Consider the following 13,808-nt stretch of genomic DNA (forward strand, 5'->3'; position numbering starts at 1 on the left):
GTCAGGAGCCTGGGCTCGCCCCAGCCAGGAAGATGCTCGGCAACAGGGCTCTTGCCCAAGCAGACGCTGTCCTCATTCCTTGCCTCTCGGCTTTGGGCTATGTACAAGCCCACGCAGCCTCGGCCGAGGAGAACACCCGTCCTCACCAAGCAGGGTGGGTACCAACACGTTGGCCCTCCCCTTCCCTTGTAAGCGACTCCTTGGGAATGGGCGGGCTGGACCCCTCGGCCTTCCCCCTTGGCCTCAGAACTTCCCAAATGAACTTGGAGGGAAAGATCAATGATGGACTCTAATTGATGGACCCCCAGTTGACTCCACGCCCTCAGGCTTCCCTAAGGCGGCTGCAGAGGCAGGCGTTCCGTCCCGGCCGGGTGCCCCGCTGTCTCAGGGCCCACCGGGCCCCGTCTGCTCCTCAGCTGCCTCTTCTGCGAGAAGGTGGGGACGGCGGGAGCTGGGGTGGCGCTCAGAGGACGGCGCCGAAGTGTCCCCGTTGCTCCCGAAGCGTGGCGACAGCACAGAGGCAGAGACTTCCAGTGGGTGCGAAGGCGACACGTGACGGCTGCGGAGAGACGGCGCGGAGGAGGGGGCGCGCGGAGGGAGGAGGCGGGCGGCACGGAGAGGCGAGGCGGGAGGGACGGGCGGGCGGAGCGGGGGCAACAGGGGCGAGCTGGGCGCGCGGGCAGCGCAAGCCTCTGCCTCCGCGGCCGCGCGGCCGCCGCCTCCCCGCCCGGCCGCCCCCGGGCTCGCACTCGCAGCTTCCCCGCGAGCGGAGAGCAGCAGCGGAGACGCGTCCAGGCGCGCGCCGAGGCGGCAGCGGCTGGCGAACGCGGGCCCAGGGCAGCGCGGCGCTGCAAGTTCCCGCCATGAGCAGTCGGCTCCCGAGGCTCCGCGGCTCCGGGGCCGCCCTCCCGGCCGAGCAGCCCTGCCCCGTCGCCCCGCGGCCGCAAAGCCCCTAACGCCGCCGGTGCAGCCGCCGCCGCCGCCCGTATTCCCGCCGCCGCCGCCTCGGCCGCCGCAGCGCCGACAGCATGTCTCGGAGGAAGATTTCGTCCGAGTCCTTCAGCTCCCTGGGCTCCGACTATCTGGAGACGAGCCCCGAGGAGGAGACGGAGTGCCCGTTGTCCAGGCTCTGCTGGGACGGCGGCCGCGGCGCGCCCGGGCCGCCCGAGCCCAGCGCGGCGCTCGTCTCCGCCCGAGCCTCGGCGGCCAGCGCAGCAGCCGCCGCCGCAGTCAGCGCCGCCACGGCGGGGGCTAGGCGAGCGCAGCGCCGCAGGCGGGTCAACCTGGACTCACTGGGCGAGAGCATCAGCCGTCTGACGGCGCCCTCGGTGAGTAGAGACGAGGGGCAGGGCCGAGCCTTGGGTGGAAGGACGCGGACCGGGCAGGTGGGCGCCAGGCTGGTCTCGCCGTGTGCCAAGAGCCCCGCCGCCGGGGTGGGGGTGGCGGGGCCTAGCCTGGCCTAGTTCCCGATGCCCCCCGGGAGAGACCTGGACTTTGGGCCCTGGTGGAAGGGGGCACTGGGATACGGGCGTGGAGTGAGACTTCACTCCTTCGAGGGGCTCCTGATTCAAAGGTCGGTCTGCCCACCTCCAGCATTTGCAACCTCCTTCGTCGCAGTCTCCCTGACGGCTCGACGGCTCCTTCTCACCCACCTGTTTCTTTCCCCCAAACTTTCCCAGGCACTGTGTCTCCTCTCTTCTCCAGCATCCCACAGGAACCCCTACTCCCTTCCAGGAAACTCTTCCCCTCTTTTTTCCCCCCACACTCTTGCTCTTAGCATGACCTTCTCTGACATCTTTGAATTCTGCAGGCTAACTGCCTTCTCTAGGTTGCATTCCTTTTCTCAATCTTGAGGGACCGGTTGTCAGATAATTTTTTGAGTTGTCTTTTGATGAAGAGCTCTCTCATCTCTTGTTTTCTCGCCACCTCATGTATTTTTTTTCTTGGTTACTGGTCATTTATTGGCTCAATCTTCTTCTGTGGGTAACGCGGGTATTTGGTTTTCTAAACCTGTCTTCTGTTTCTTGCACCCCTACCTCATCTTTCACTCTCTGTCCCCTGGATTCTTTAGTGCATTCTCCCTCATTTTTTCAGTTTCCTTATATTAGGCCCTGCGTAACTATCTGTTGAATGAATAAATGACTGCCTAGCTCTCTCTGCTATTAAGTCGCTTCAGTCGTGTCCGACTCTGTGTGACCCCATAGATGGCAGCCCACCAGGCTCCCCCGTCCCTGGGATTCTCCAGGCAAGAACACTGGAGTGGGTTGCCATTTCCTTCTCCAGTGTATGAAAGTGAAAAGTGAAAGAGAAGTCGCTCAGTCGTGTCTGACTCTTTGCGACCCCATGGACTGCAGCCTACCAGGCTCCTCCCTCCATGGGATTTTCCAGGCAAGAGTACTGGAGTGGGGTGCCATCGCCTCCTCCGTAGCTGTCTCTAACTTGTGCTCAATAGGGATGGCTGTATCATCAGTTCCAGGTGTACTCCAGACTCCCTATGATTCTTGGCATCTTTCCAGAGCACTCTGCCTCATTCCTGGTCAGGCATTTCAGCTACTCTTGACTTTTAATCTTTGCAGTAATGCCAGACTTCTGTTTCAGTCTTTCTTAGACTGTATGAGCTCTGTTTTGAAGGAACTCCATTGAGACAGAATCCTAAAGAGATTCATCGTAAAACCAAAGCTGCTTTTTATTTGCATCTTGATTGGTTACAAGGATTTCAACTTCTGAAAGCACTTTTAGCTACCCATCTCTGAGAGTTTTACTTCTTTAAAGTTTTAGAAGTGAATCTGAACATTGATCTTGTTTGCCTGCTCTTGAGTCTCCCTTTTGAAAGTACTCTTGCAGTTGACTGTAGGAGGGCCTTGAGAAAAAATTGGATCCAGAGAGACTGGGGACTTGTACCAGGCAGTCCTACAAATATCCTGGGGCTGTGCCTTAATGGAGTATGGCCTTTTCCTTTAGCAATGAGACTACTGTTTCAGTCATCTTCCTTTTTTGTGCATTTTCCCTTCAATTACCTTTTGCCACTTCTTCCATTGATAACCTAGGCACAAAACTCATAATAGCTTATCTACTGTGTGCTATTATTAATGCAAATATTTCCCAGGAAGCACACTTTTAGGAACTATTTGATGTTGCAAATTGTTTAACTTAAGCCTTTATAAAAGGAGTCCAGTAATCCTGTGCATATGTAGTTTTGTGTCAGTGACCAAAGCAAAATTTGTGCAATATACTAATTCTTCATTGTAACAGATTCATATCTAACATGATAATTTTACTAAAGATAAGTATTAGATTTTTGTGGGAATTGTTTTGATAATTCTAGAGGGTTTTTTTTCCCCTAAAAATCAGAGTTTACAAATTTTTCAAAAGTTTTGGCAGTGCCTTTGGTAATGCCAGTTTATCATAAGACTACTCTCAGTGACTTATGTTAGAAGTAGTTAAAATAAATTGAATGCTACTGTTTACTGCCAAAATAAGAGGGAAGAAACAGTCTGACTTTCACCTTTTATAAACCTAAAATTTGAATGACTTTGGCTCTTTGCCAGATTAAAAAAATATGTAATCAGGTATTTAGATAAGAAATTTGAAAATAATTGTGATAATCAGAAATAAGCAACAGCTGTATGTACTTTCCATTCTGTAATTCTTTTATATTTTGAAAAGCTTTTTCACCTGTAATGCTGAAAACATATAGGTGAATATAGTATAACAATTCCAATTTCCTAAGACATGTATAAACCAGTTCTCATTGACTCACCATATCAACGGTGGACTTGGTGACACAAAACAGTATATTTCAAAGCAGTGACTATTCTGTGTTCTCTACCCCCATTTTCTTTTGTTTGGCAAACTAGAACACTGCTTCAAAAAATTACTGTAAATTTGTTCTCCTACGCTGTCAGCATTCTAAGCTTCTCTGGAAACACTTATGTCCTATCCAGTGTCCTTTCATTAGACCTGAACAACTTAAAAACGAATGAACAAGCAAAATAACCCAAACCCTAAAACGCTGAGGATAGCCATTATCAGAGCATTCTTAGATGGAAATTTCTAGTTGTTTTGAGTTTTGCAAACCTTCTTGCATTGCTGTGGAACTCTTGTCTTCTTAGTGGTCTCATTGTGGAATGTTGTCTTGATCACTGGAGATTTCTTTCTTTTTTATTCAGAATAATTTGCAAGTAGGGAAATGTAAATACATTTAATAAATACTATGATATTGCCAAGAATTCAGCTAGTAATTTGGTCAATGGAATATTCAAACTCAGGATTTTGGTATTTTAAGAGATACTAATAGCTGCATTGATGTTAGCTATACAGGTTATGATACTTCATAACATTTTAATAATAAAAGTAAATTGAATTGATGAAATTGAAAAAAAAAATCCAGAATTCAGGAGACCTGGTTCTCATTCATTGTACCTTGGATAACTAAATACATGTATATCACTGTGTATATCACTTTTACTATCTAGGGTCATCCTTTTCTGTAAATTATTACATTTAAAGCCTCTCCCTATTCTGACATTCTATGAAGACAGGTGTCGTCAAGCTTTCAATGTTGTTGTTCAGTCACTAAGTCAGTCACTCCAGTCATGTGTGACACTTTGTGACCTCATGGACTGCAGCACACCAGGCTTCCCAGTCCTTCACTATCTCCCAAAGCTTGTCAAACTCATGTCCATTGAATCAGAGATGCCATCCAACAATTTCATCCTCTGTCGTCCCCTTCTCCTGCCTTCAATCTTTCCCAGCATCAAGGTCTTTACCAATGAGTTGACTCTTCCCATCAGGTGGCCAAAGTATTGGAGCTTCAGCATCTTTCCTTCTAATGAATATTCAGGGTTGATTTCCTTTAGGATTGACTGGTTTGGTCTCCTTGCTGTTAAAGGGACTCTCAAGAGTCTTCTCCAACACCAGTTAGAAAACATTAATTCTTTGGGGTTCAGCCCTCTTTATGGTCCACTTTCACATCTATACATGACTCCAACCAGAACTTTGACTATACGACCTTTGTTAGCAAAGTGATGTCTCTGCTTTTTTAATATGCTATCTATGTTTGTCGTAGCTTTTCTTCCAAGGAGTAAGCAATCTCCATCTGCAATGATTTTGGAGCCCCCCAAAATAAAGTCTGACACTGTTTACACTGTTTCCCCACCAATTTCCCATGACGTGATGGGACCAGATGCCATGATCTTCGTTTTCTGAATGTTGAGCTTTAAGCCAACTTTTTCACTTTCCTCTTTTACTTTCATCAAGAAGCTCTTTAGTTTTTCTTCACTTTCTGCCATAAGGGTGGTGTCATCTGTATATCTGAGGTTATTGATATTTCTCCCAGCAGTCTTGATTCCAACTTGTGCTTCTTCCAGCCCGGCGTTTCTCATGATGTACTTTGCATATAAGTTAAATAAAATTTCAATAAGCTCTCACAGTGGCATATGAAATAAAAAGCAAGGACATATGAGTTTTAAAACTGAGGAAAGTAGATTATTTTCTTTCCTAGGGGATCAAAGTACTAATTTTTAGTAGAGGCATCAAAGTATTAATTTTTCCACTTAGTTGTTAAAAAATATTTGAGGGTCTGTTATGTCGCAAGTATTGTGCAAAGCGTTGGTGATACAAATGCCAAATAAAACTTTCCCATTCTTTAACCTCATGAAACTTTAATTATAGCTTTTATTCTAAGTAAACTGTATTGAGGGAAAATATAAGAACTCCAGTTGCTGCAGAGATGTTTAGGGGAAGTTTTATCCTCCACTTGGCTTGGTTTGTTCCCTGCATATCTCTGGGGTGCAGCCATAAAAAGAAAAATAATCCTAAAGATCTGGTATAAATCACTTATTATGTTATTTATTTTGAAATAATTTACTTGGGAACACATACGAAGAGACAGCTGGGACTTTTTGCATCAAGGGTAAATTTGGGATCTCATTTTATTTTCATTTTATTTTTATGTATGATGATTGCTTAGACCCCTGTCACTTTGACCTCAGTTTTGGGTTTGCTAATGTCAGCCTATCAGTGAAGATACTCTCAGAAATCAATGAGGGTCAAGGCTTTCTTAGGTCTCTTGTCTGAGCACTACTAGCTGTTACAACATTTGTTTGCATGCTCACTTGCTCAGTCATGTCCAACACTTTGTGACCCCAAGGACTGTAGCCCTCCAGGCACATTACAAATGGCTTTGAAGACTTCGGAGCTATAGATAGCAGAATGACAGGAAGAAAAGTAACAGAATTGCAAGGAGGGCATGTAAGGGGAGGAAAGCTACTTATATGAGGATTAGTCCAAGAAATAAAGAACAGCAAGGAAAGAAAAAGGAAGGGAAGCTTGAATTTAAGTAGCAAAACAGCAAAATTGTTTTTGGAAAGGAAATTTTACTGATATATGCCAATGGAAAATTGAAAGAGCATAAAAATACATATTGAACTTCTCACTAAATAAAATGAACCCTGTGATGTATAAGGCCTAAATAAAACCTTAGAAATTGTAAGTGTAACTAACATGTAAATCATGAAAAGTATATAAAATATATTTGTGAGGTAAGGTATTTGACACATTTATGTGTTTTAATTGAAATTTTAAGATTTTGAAGTTAAATGTGGGTTCTAAACTTCTGAGCAATAGATTCATTAAAATTAAAAATGAAACAAAATGTATTCTAGTAGTTAATGTTTTCACTTTTGTATAAATTAGATACTACAATCTGAAATCAGAATTTAATGGCCTTTTCTATTTCTGTATTCTATTTTCTATTTCTATTACTTTTCTTTGCTTCGTCCCTAGTCATCAGAAACAGCACGGCAGAGTTGAAAGTACAAGGATATGTTTTTTGACAGACAATCTGAATAACTCCTTCCTGAGCCCTTTACTATGTCTAAGACCCTGGGAGAGCCAACTCCTACCTTCTCAGAGTCTTAGTTTTCTATTTTGTAAAGTAGGAATCATGACTACCTTAGAGCTGTGTTGTGAAAGAGGAGCAATATTTCTTGTAAAATTTCTTGAACTTGATAAATGATAGTTACAAGCTGTGATTCATTAACTTCAGTCAAATTTAAATGCCTCCAAATGACCTATAATTTTTTGTTTTTTCTTAGTAACTTACTTATGAGTGATGAGTGCTATGGACTGTAGCCTGTCAGGCTCGTCTCTCCATGGGATTTTCCAGGCAAGAATACTGGATTGGGTTGCCATGCTCTGCTCCAGGGAGTCTTCCTAACATAGGGATTGAACCCGTATCTCTTTTGTCTCCTGCGTTGCCAGGCAGATTCTTCACCACTAGTGCCGCCTGGGCAGACCTTACTTATTAATAACCTTATTAAAAAAGGCTTCCCTGCTGGCTCAGTAGTAAATAAATGGCAACCCACTCCAGTATTCCTGTCTGAGAAATCCCGTGATTTCTCCAAGGAGCCTGGCAGCGTGGGGTCCCAAAGTCGGACATGACTTAGTGGCTAAACAACAATAACAATGTTATTAAAAGAGTTCATTGGTCAACTGATGACATGTACCTAAAAGTATTGGTAAAATTTTTTAGGCATTGCCCAGTGTAAATTTTATTAGCATTGCCCAGTCTATCCATTAAAAAATTAAAAGTGGAGCCCATTTTTGGCTCCCTGGCTATGACTCATGTGAGTACATAAATATGTGTAATCATTACAGATTCAAAAATTTCTGTCAAACTGTTGAATGTTATGTGGAAGTATGAGTGCCATTACTATAAATTCCATAAAAATACTAGATATGTATTTGGTAGAATATGAATATTTCAATGCAAATTATTTTTATCTTAGGAAAAAAGCATTAGGTGAAAGAAAAATTGTTTTTTTCACTTGCCTGAGAATTTCAAGAGTTCCCCATCCATTGCATTCAAAATAATTTGTATGTATGTTCAAAGGCTTAGGCTGTGAGAAACAACAATTACCCAACTAATAACTTTTATGTTTTGTGTAAGGCACTCTATTCTACCAGCTCAGTTGTTTTACCTTCATTTTAAAGATAAATTTTGACTATGGGAAATGACATCAGTGATTATTAGTTTGTGAGTAGAGGTAATGTAATTATATAATCATTTTTACTATATAGTTTATCTACCTTGAAGTACTCTGAGGTGTGTGAGAGGAGTTGCTATTGTTGTTCAGTTGCTAAGCTGTGTCCAACACTTTACAACCCCCATGGAGTGCAGCTTGTCAGGCTTTCCTGTCCTTCTTTTTCACACTCATCAAGAGGCTCTTTAGTTCCTCTTCACTTTCTGCCATTAGGTGGTGTCATCTGCATATCTGAGGCTGTTGCTATTCCTCCTGGCAATCTTGATTCCAGCTTGTGCTTCATTCAGCCCAGCATTTTGCACGAGGTATTTTGGTTTTTCTATGATACAATGGATGTTGGCAACTAGATCTTTGGTTCTCTACCTTTTCTAAATTCAGCTTGTACATCTGGAAGTTCTTTGTTCATGTACCGTTGAAGCCTAGCTTGAAGGATTTTGAGCATTAACTTTAGCATGTGAAATGAATGCAATTGTGTGGTAGTTTGAACATTCTTTGGCATTGCCCTTCTTTGGGATTGGAATGAAAACTGACCTTTTCCAGTCCTGTGGCAATTGCTGAGTTTTCCAGATTTGCTGTCATATGGAGTGTAGCACTTTGAAGTGAAGTGAAGTCACCCAATCGTGTTTGACTCTTTGCGACCCCATGGACTGTAGCCTACTACACTCCTCCATCCATGGGATTTTCCAGGCAAGAGTACTGGAGTGGGGTGCCATTTCTTTCTCCAGAGGATCTTCCCACCCAGGGATTGAACCCAGGTCTCCTGCATTGTGGGCAGACACTTTACCATCTGAGCCACCAGGGCACTTTAACAGCATCATATTTTAGATTTGTAAATAGCTCAGCTGGAATTTCATCACCTCCACTAGCTTTGTTTTTTAATGCTTCTTAAGGCCTACTTGGCTTCACATTCCAGGATGTCAGGTAAGTGACCCAAGAATTGTGATTATCTGAGTCATTAAGACCTTTTTTGTACAGTTCTTCTGTGTATTCTTTCCACTTATCTTAATCTGTCCTTTAGTGTGTCCATCTTTGCACGATATGTTCCCTTGGTATTGCTGATTTTCTTGAAGAGATCTCTAGTTTTCCCCATTCTATTATTTTCCTCTATTTCTTTGCATTGTTCACTTAAGAAGGCTCTCTTATTTCTCCTTGCTATTCTTTGGAACTCTGCATTCATTTGGGTATATCTTTCCCTTTCTCCTTTGCCTATTGCTTCTCTTCTTTTCTAAGCTGTTTGTAAGGCTTCCTCAGATAAGCATTTTGCCTTGTTTCATTTCTTTTTCTTGGGGATGGTTTTGGTCACCGCTTCCTGTACAATGCAGTGAACCTCTGTCAATAGTTCTTCAGGCACTCTGTCTATCAAATCTAATCCTTTGAATCCATTTGTCACTCCCACTGTATAATCATCAGGGTCCCATCACTTCATGGGAAATAGATGGGGAAACAGTGGAAACAGTGTCAGACTTTATTTTTTTGGGCTCCAAAATCAATGCAGATGGTGACTGCAGCCATGAAATTAAAAGACGCTTACTCCTTGGAAGGAAAGTTATGACCAACCTAGATAGCATATTCAAAAGCAGAGACATTACTTTGCCGACTAAGGTCTGCCTAGTCAAGGCTATGGTTTTTCCTGTGGTCATGTATGGATGTGAGAGTTGGACTGTGAAGAAGGCTGAGCGCTGAAGAATTGATGCTTTTGAATTGTGGTGTTGGAGAAGACTCTTGCGAGTCCCTTGGACTGCAAGGAGATCCAACCAGTCCATTCTGAAGGAGATGAGCCCTGGGATTTCTTTGGAAGGAATGATGCTAAAGCTGAAGCTCCAGTACTTTGGATACCTCATGCAAAGAGTTGACTCATTGGAAAAGACTTTGATGCTGGGAGGGATTGGGGGCAGGAGGAGAAGGGGATGACCAAGGATGAGATGGCTGGATGGCATCATGGACTCGATGGACGTGAGTCTGAGTGAACTCCGGGAGTTGGTAATGGCCAGGGAGTCCTGGTGTGCTGTGATTCATGGGGTCGCAAAGAGTCAGACATGACTCAGCGACTGAACTGAACTGTAACTGAATGGCCCAGGGGTTTTACCTACTTTCTTCAACTTAAATCTGAATTTTGAAATGAGAAGCTCATGATCTGAGTGGCAGTCAGCTCCAAATCTTGTGTTTGCGAGCTTCTCCATCTTTGGTTGCAAAGAATGTAATCAATCTGCTTTTGGTGTTGACCATCTGTTGATGTCTATGTGTAGAGTCATCTCTTGTTGTTGGATAAGGGTGTTTGCTATGACCAGTGTATTCTCTTGGCCAAACTCTGTTAGCTTTTTCCTTGCTTCATTTTGTACTCCAAGATTAAACTTGCCTGTTACTCCAGGTACCTCTTAACTTTTTACTTTTGCATTCCAATTCTCTATGATGAAGATGACATCTTTTTGGGGTATTAGTTCTAGAAGGTCTTATAGGCCTTCATACAGTTGTTCAGCTTCAGCTACTTTGGCATCAGTGGTTGGGGCATAGACTTGGATTACTATGATATTGAATGGTTTGCCTTGGAATTGAACAGAGATCATTCTGTCATTCTTGAGATTGGACCCAACTACTCCATTTCAGACTCTTTCATTGACTATGAGCGCTATTCCATTTCTTCTAAAGGATTCTTGCCCACAGTAGTAGGCAAGATGATAATGATATTCAGATGATACTCTTGCCATCTACTGTTTGACCACATCCAATTTACCTTGATTCATGGACCTAGCATCCCAGGTTCCTATGCAGTATTGTTCTTTACAGCATCAGACTTTACTTGCACCACCAGACACACCCACAACTGGGTATCAGTTAACTCTCTAGTTGCTGTGTGCAGCTTCTTATTGTAGTGGCAAGGCCTTCAGGAGTTGCAGTGCATGGGCTCTAGAATGTGCAGGCTTTAGTAGTTGTTGAGTATGGGCCTAATTGCCCGACAGTACATGTAATGTTCCTGGACCAGGGATCAAACCTGTTTCCCTGCATTGGCAGACAGATTCTCTACCACTGGATAACCAAGGAAGTCCTTTTTTGTTTTATCTTGTTGCCTCTAGCATATGGAGCTGAACGTAAACCTACATTTTTTTTGAATATGGTAGTAAAATTAGTGGGTTATCTTTAGATATAAACACTGTTTACTGTGAATTTCACACACATATAGGAAGAAAAATATTATGTGGCATAAGTAGGGGAAATATTTACAAGAACTGGCTAGGCCTTTAAGGACTACACCTTTGCAGGCCCTTATTTGTTGCATAGACCAAAAGTCAAAGTTCTGCTGTTTAAATTCTGACTCATTTCAACACTCTTATTTTTATCTTGCATTTAGTATGGTACCTGATACTTAATGGATTTTCAATAAAATGTTCAGAATAAGTGAAAGATGTTCTTAAGAATTATTATTATTATATTAACAATTATTAATATTATTATTGTTTATCTAATTATAGTTGTTTCTCTTTTGTTTAATTTTTTCCTGTGCTATATTTGGTTCAATCAAATAAAATAGATTTCATACTCAGTCTCTGAGAGATACTTTCAAGTATGCAAACCTGTTTGAATTTTACTTACTCTTGCCATTTAAAGCAAAACTTCAGAATGAAGTTGTGCTAGAAAGAAAGAAAATGGAAAAGGATCCCTCTGCTGGAACTCCTTGAGAGGCCCATTTATATTTTAAGAAATTAGGTAAATGTAACAACTCTCTCAGTCTCCAGTAGAAGTCTGCTTATATTTTCTGTACAGCTCTCTTTCTGGTGGGAAATGTTTGTCAGTAAGTGGGCTGCTGTCACCAAAAATCCATTGTTAGAGTAAAAAAATCTTACTCCTTAAATATCACTTCAGAACAGGATCTGAAGATCTAGACTTATGTGCTGTAAGCTCAGGGGCATCTCATAAAATTGAAAATTTCAGGGTAGATTGATTTAGGAAGTAAGGGAGCCGGAAATATCTTGGAAGACTGGAGATTTGTTATGGCTGTTTGGTGGAACTGAGAAAGAGTGAACATTCTTATAAATAGAACAGTGAGAAATCACTTCCTGCCCAAGCTTTATTTGGGGTTTATTAAACAGTTCTTCATTTGAGCTAGACGTTATGAAACGTCAGTGAACAAAAGAAATACCTAAAAACGATTGTTGGAATGCAGATTACTGGGCTTCTTTCTCAGAGGGCCTGTTGTTTTTTTCCACCTGTTTTTTGGTTATCTAAATGTAGTTGATTTACAATCTTGTGCTGATTTCTGCTATACAGAAAAGTAATTCATTATATATACATGTCCTTTTTTTATATTCTTCCCCATTATGGTTTATCATAGGCTATTGAATATAGTTCACTGCGCTATACAGTAGGACCTTGTTTATCCATTCTGTATATACTAGTTTCCAATCCCAAAGAAAGGCAATGCCAAAGAATGTTCAAACTACTGCACAATTGCACTCATTCACACACTAGCAGAGTAATGCTCAAAATTCTCCAAGCCAGGCTTCAATAGTGTGTGGACCATGAATGTCCAGATGCTCAAGCTGGATTTAGAAAAGGCAGAGGAACCAGAGATCAAATTGCCAACATCTGTTGGACCATGGAAAAAACAAGAGAATTCCAGAAAAAACATCTACTTCTACTTTATTGACTATGCCAAAGCCTTTGACTGTGTGGATCACAATAAACTGTGGAAAATTCTGAAAGAGATGGGCATACCAGACCACCTGACCTGCCTCTTGAGAAATCTGTATGCAGGTCAACAAGCAACAATTAGAACCAGACATGGAACAACAGACTGGTTCCAGATTGGGAAAAGAGTACATCAAGGCTGTATATTGTCACCCTGCTTATTTAACTTATATGCAGAGTACATCATGAGAAATGCTGGGCTGGAGGAAGCACAAGCTGGAATCAAGATTGCTGGGAGAAATATCAATAATCTTAGTTATGCAGATGACACCACCCTTATGGCAGAAAGTGGAGAGGAACTAAAGAGCTTCTTGATGAAAGTGAAAGAGGAGAGTGAAAAAGCTGACTTAAAAGTCCACATTCAAAAAGCTAAGATCATGGCATCTAGTCCCATCACTTCGTGGCTAATAGACAGGCAAAAAATGGAAACAGTGACAGACTTTATTTTCTTGGGCTCCAAAATCACTGCAGATGGTGACTACAGCCATGAAATTCAAAGATGCTTGCTCCTTGGAAGAAAATTTATGACCAACATAGACAGCATATTAAAAAGCAGAGACATCATTTTGCAGCAAAGGTCTATCTAGTCAAAGCTGTGGTCTTTCCAGTAGTCATGTGTAAATGTGAGAGTTGGACTGTAAAGAAAGCTGAGCACTGAAGAATTGATGCTTTTGAATTGTGGTATTGGAGAAGATTTTTGAGAGTCCCTTGGACTGCAAGGAGATCAAAGCAGTCAATCTTAAAGGAAATCCGTCCTGAATATTCATTGGAAGGACTGATGCTGAAGCTCCAATACTTTGGCTACCTGATGCAAAGAAATGACTCACTTGAAAAGACCTTGATGCTGGAAAAGATTGAAGGCAGGAGGAGAAGGGGACGACAGAGGATAAGATGGTTGGATGACATCAGCAACTCAATGGAGGGAATCCTGGCTTGCTGATGTCCATGGGCTCACAAAGAGTCAGACATGACTGAATGACTGAACTGAACTGATATACTAGTTTGCATCTGCTAACTCCAAATGCCCCCTCCATCCTTCCTTTACCCTCCCTTCTCCTTGGCACCACATGTCTTTACTGT

At 42.6% G+C, this 13,808-nt stretch overlaps 1 protein-coding gene across 1 annotated transcript in view; it reads left to right on the forward strand.

The window, feature by feature from the left end:
• Nucleotides 1-1,028: 1,028 nt before the first annotated feature.
• GUCY1A2 (guanylate cyclase 1 soluble subunit alpha 2) overlaps nt 1,029-13,808 on the forward strand; it is a 474,407-nt gene continuing 461,627 nt past the window's right edge. The window contains exon 1 of the mRNA XM_040257909.1: nt 1,029-1,328. Within this exon, the coding sequence (XP_040113843.1) occupies nt 1,029-1,328 (300 nt within the window). The remainder of the gene's footprint in view (nt 1,329-13,808) is intronic.

Source organism: Oryx dammah, unplaced genomic scaffold (assembly GCF_014754425.2).
Source record: "Oryx dammah isolate SB20612 unplaced genomic scaffold, SCBI_Odam_1.1 HiC_scaffold_17, whole genome shotgun sequence".
NCBI lineage: Eukaryota > Metazoa > Chordata > Mammalia > Artiodactyla > Bovidae > Oryx > Oryx dammah.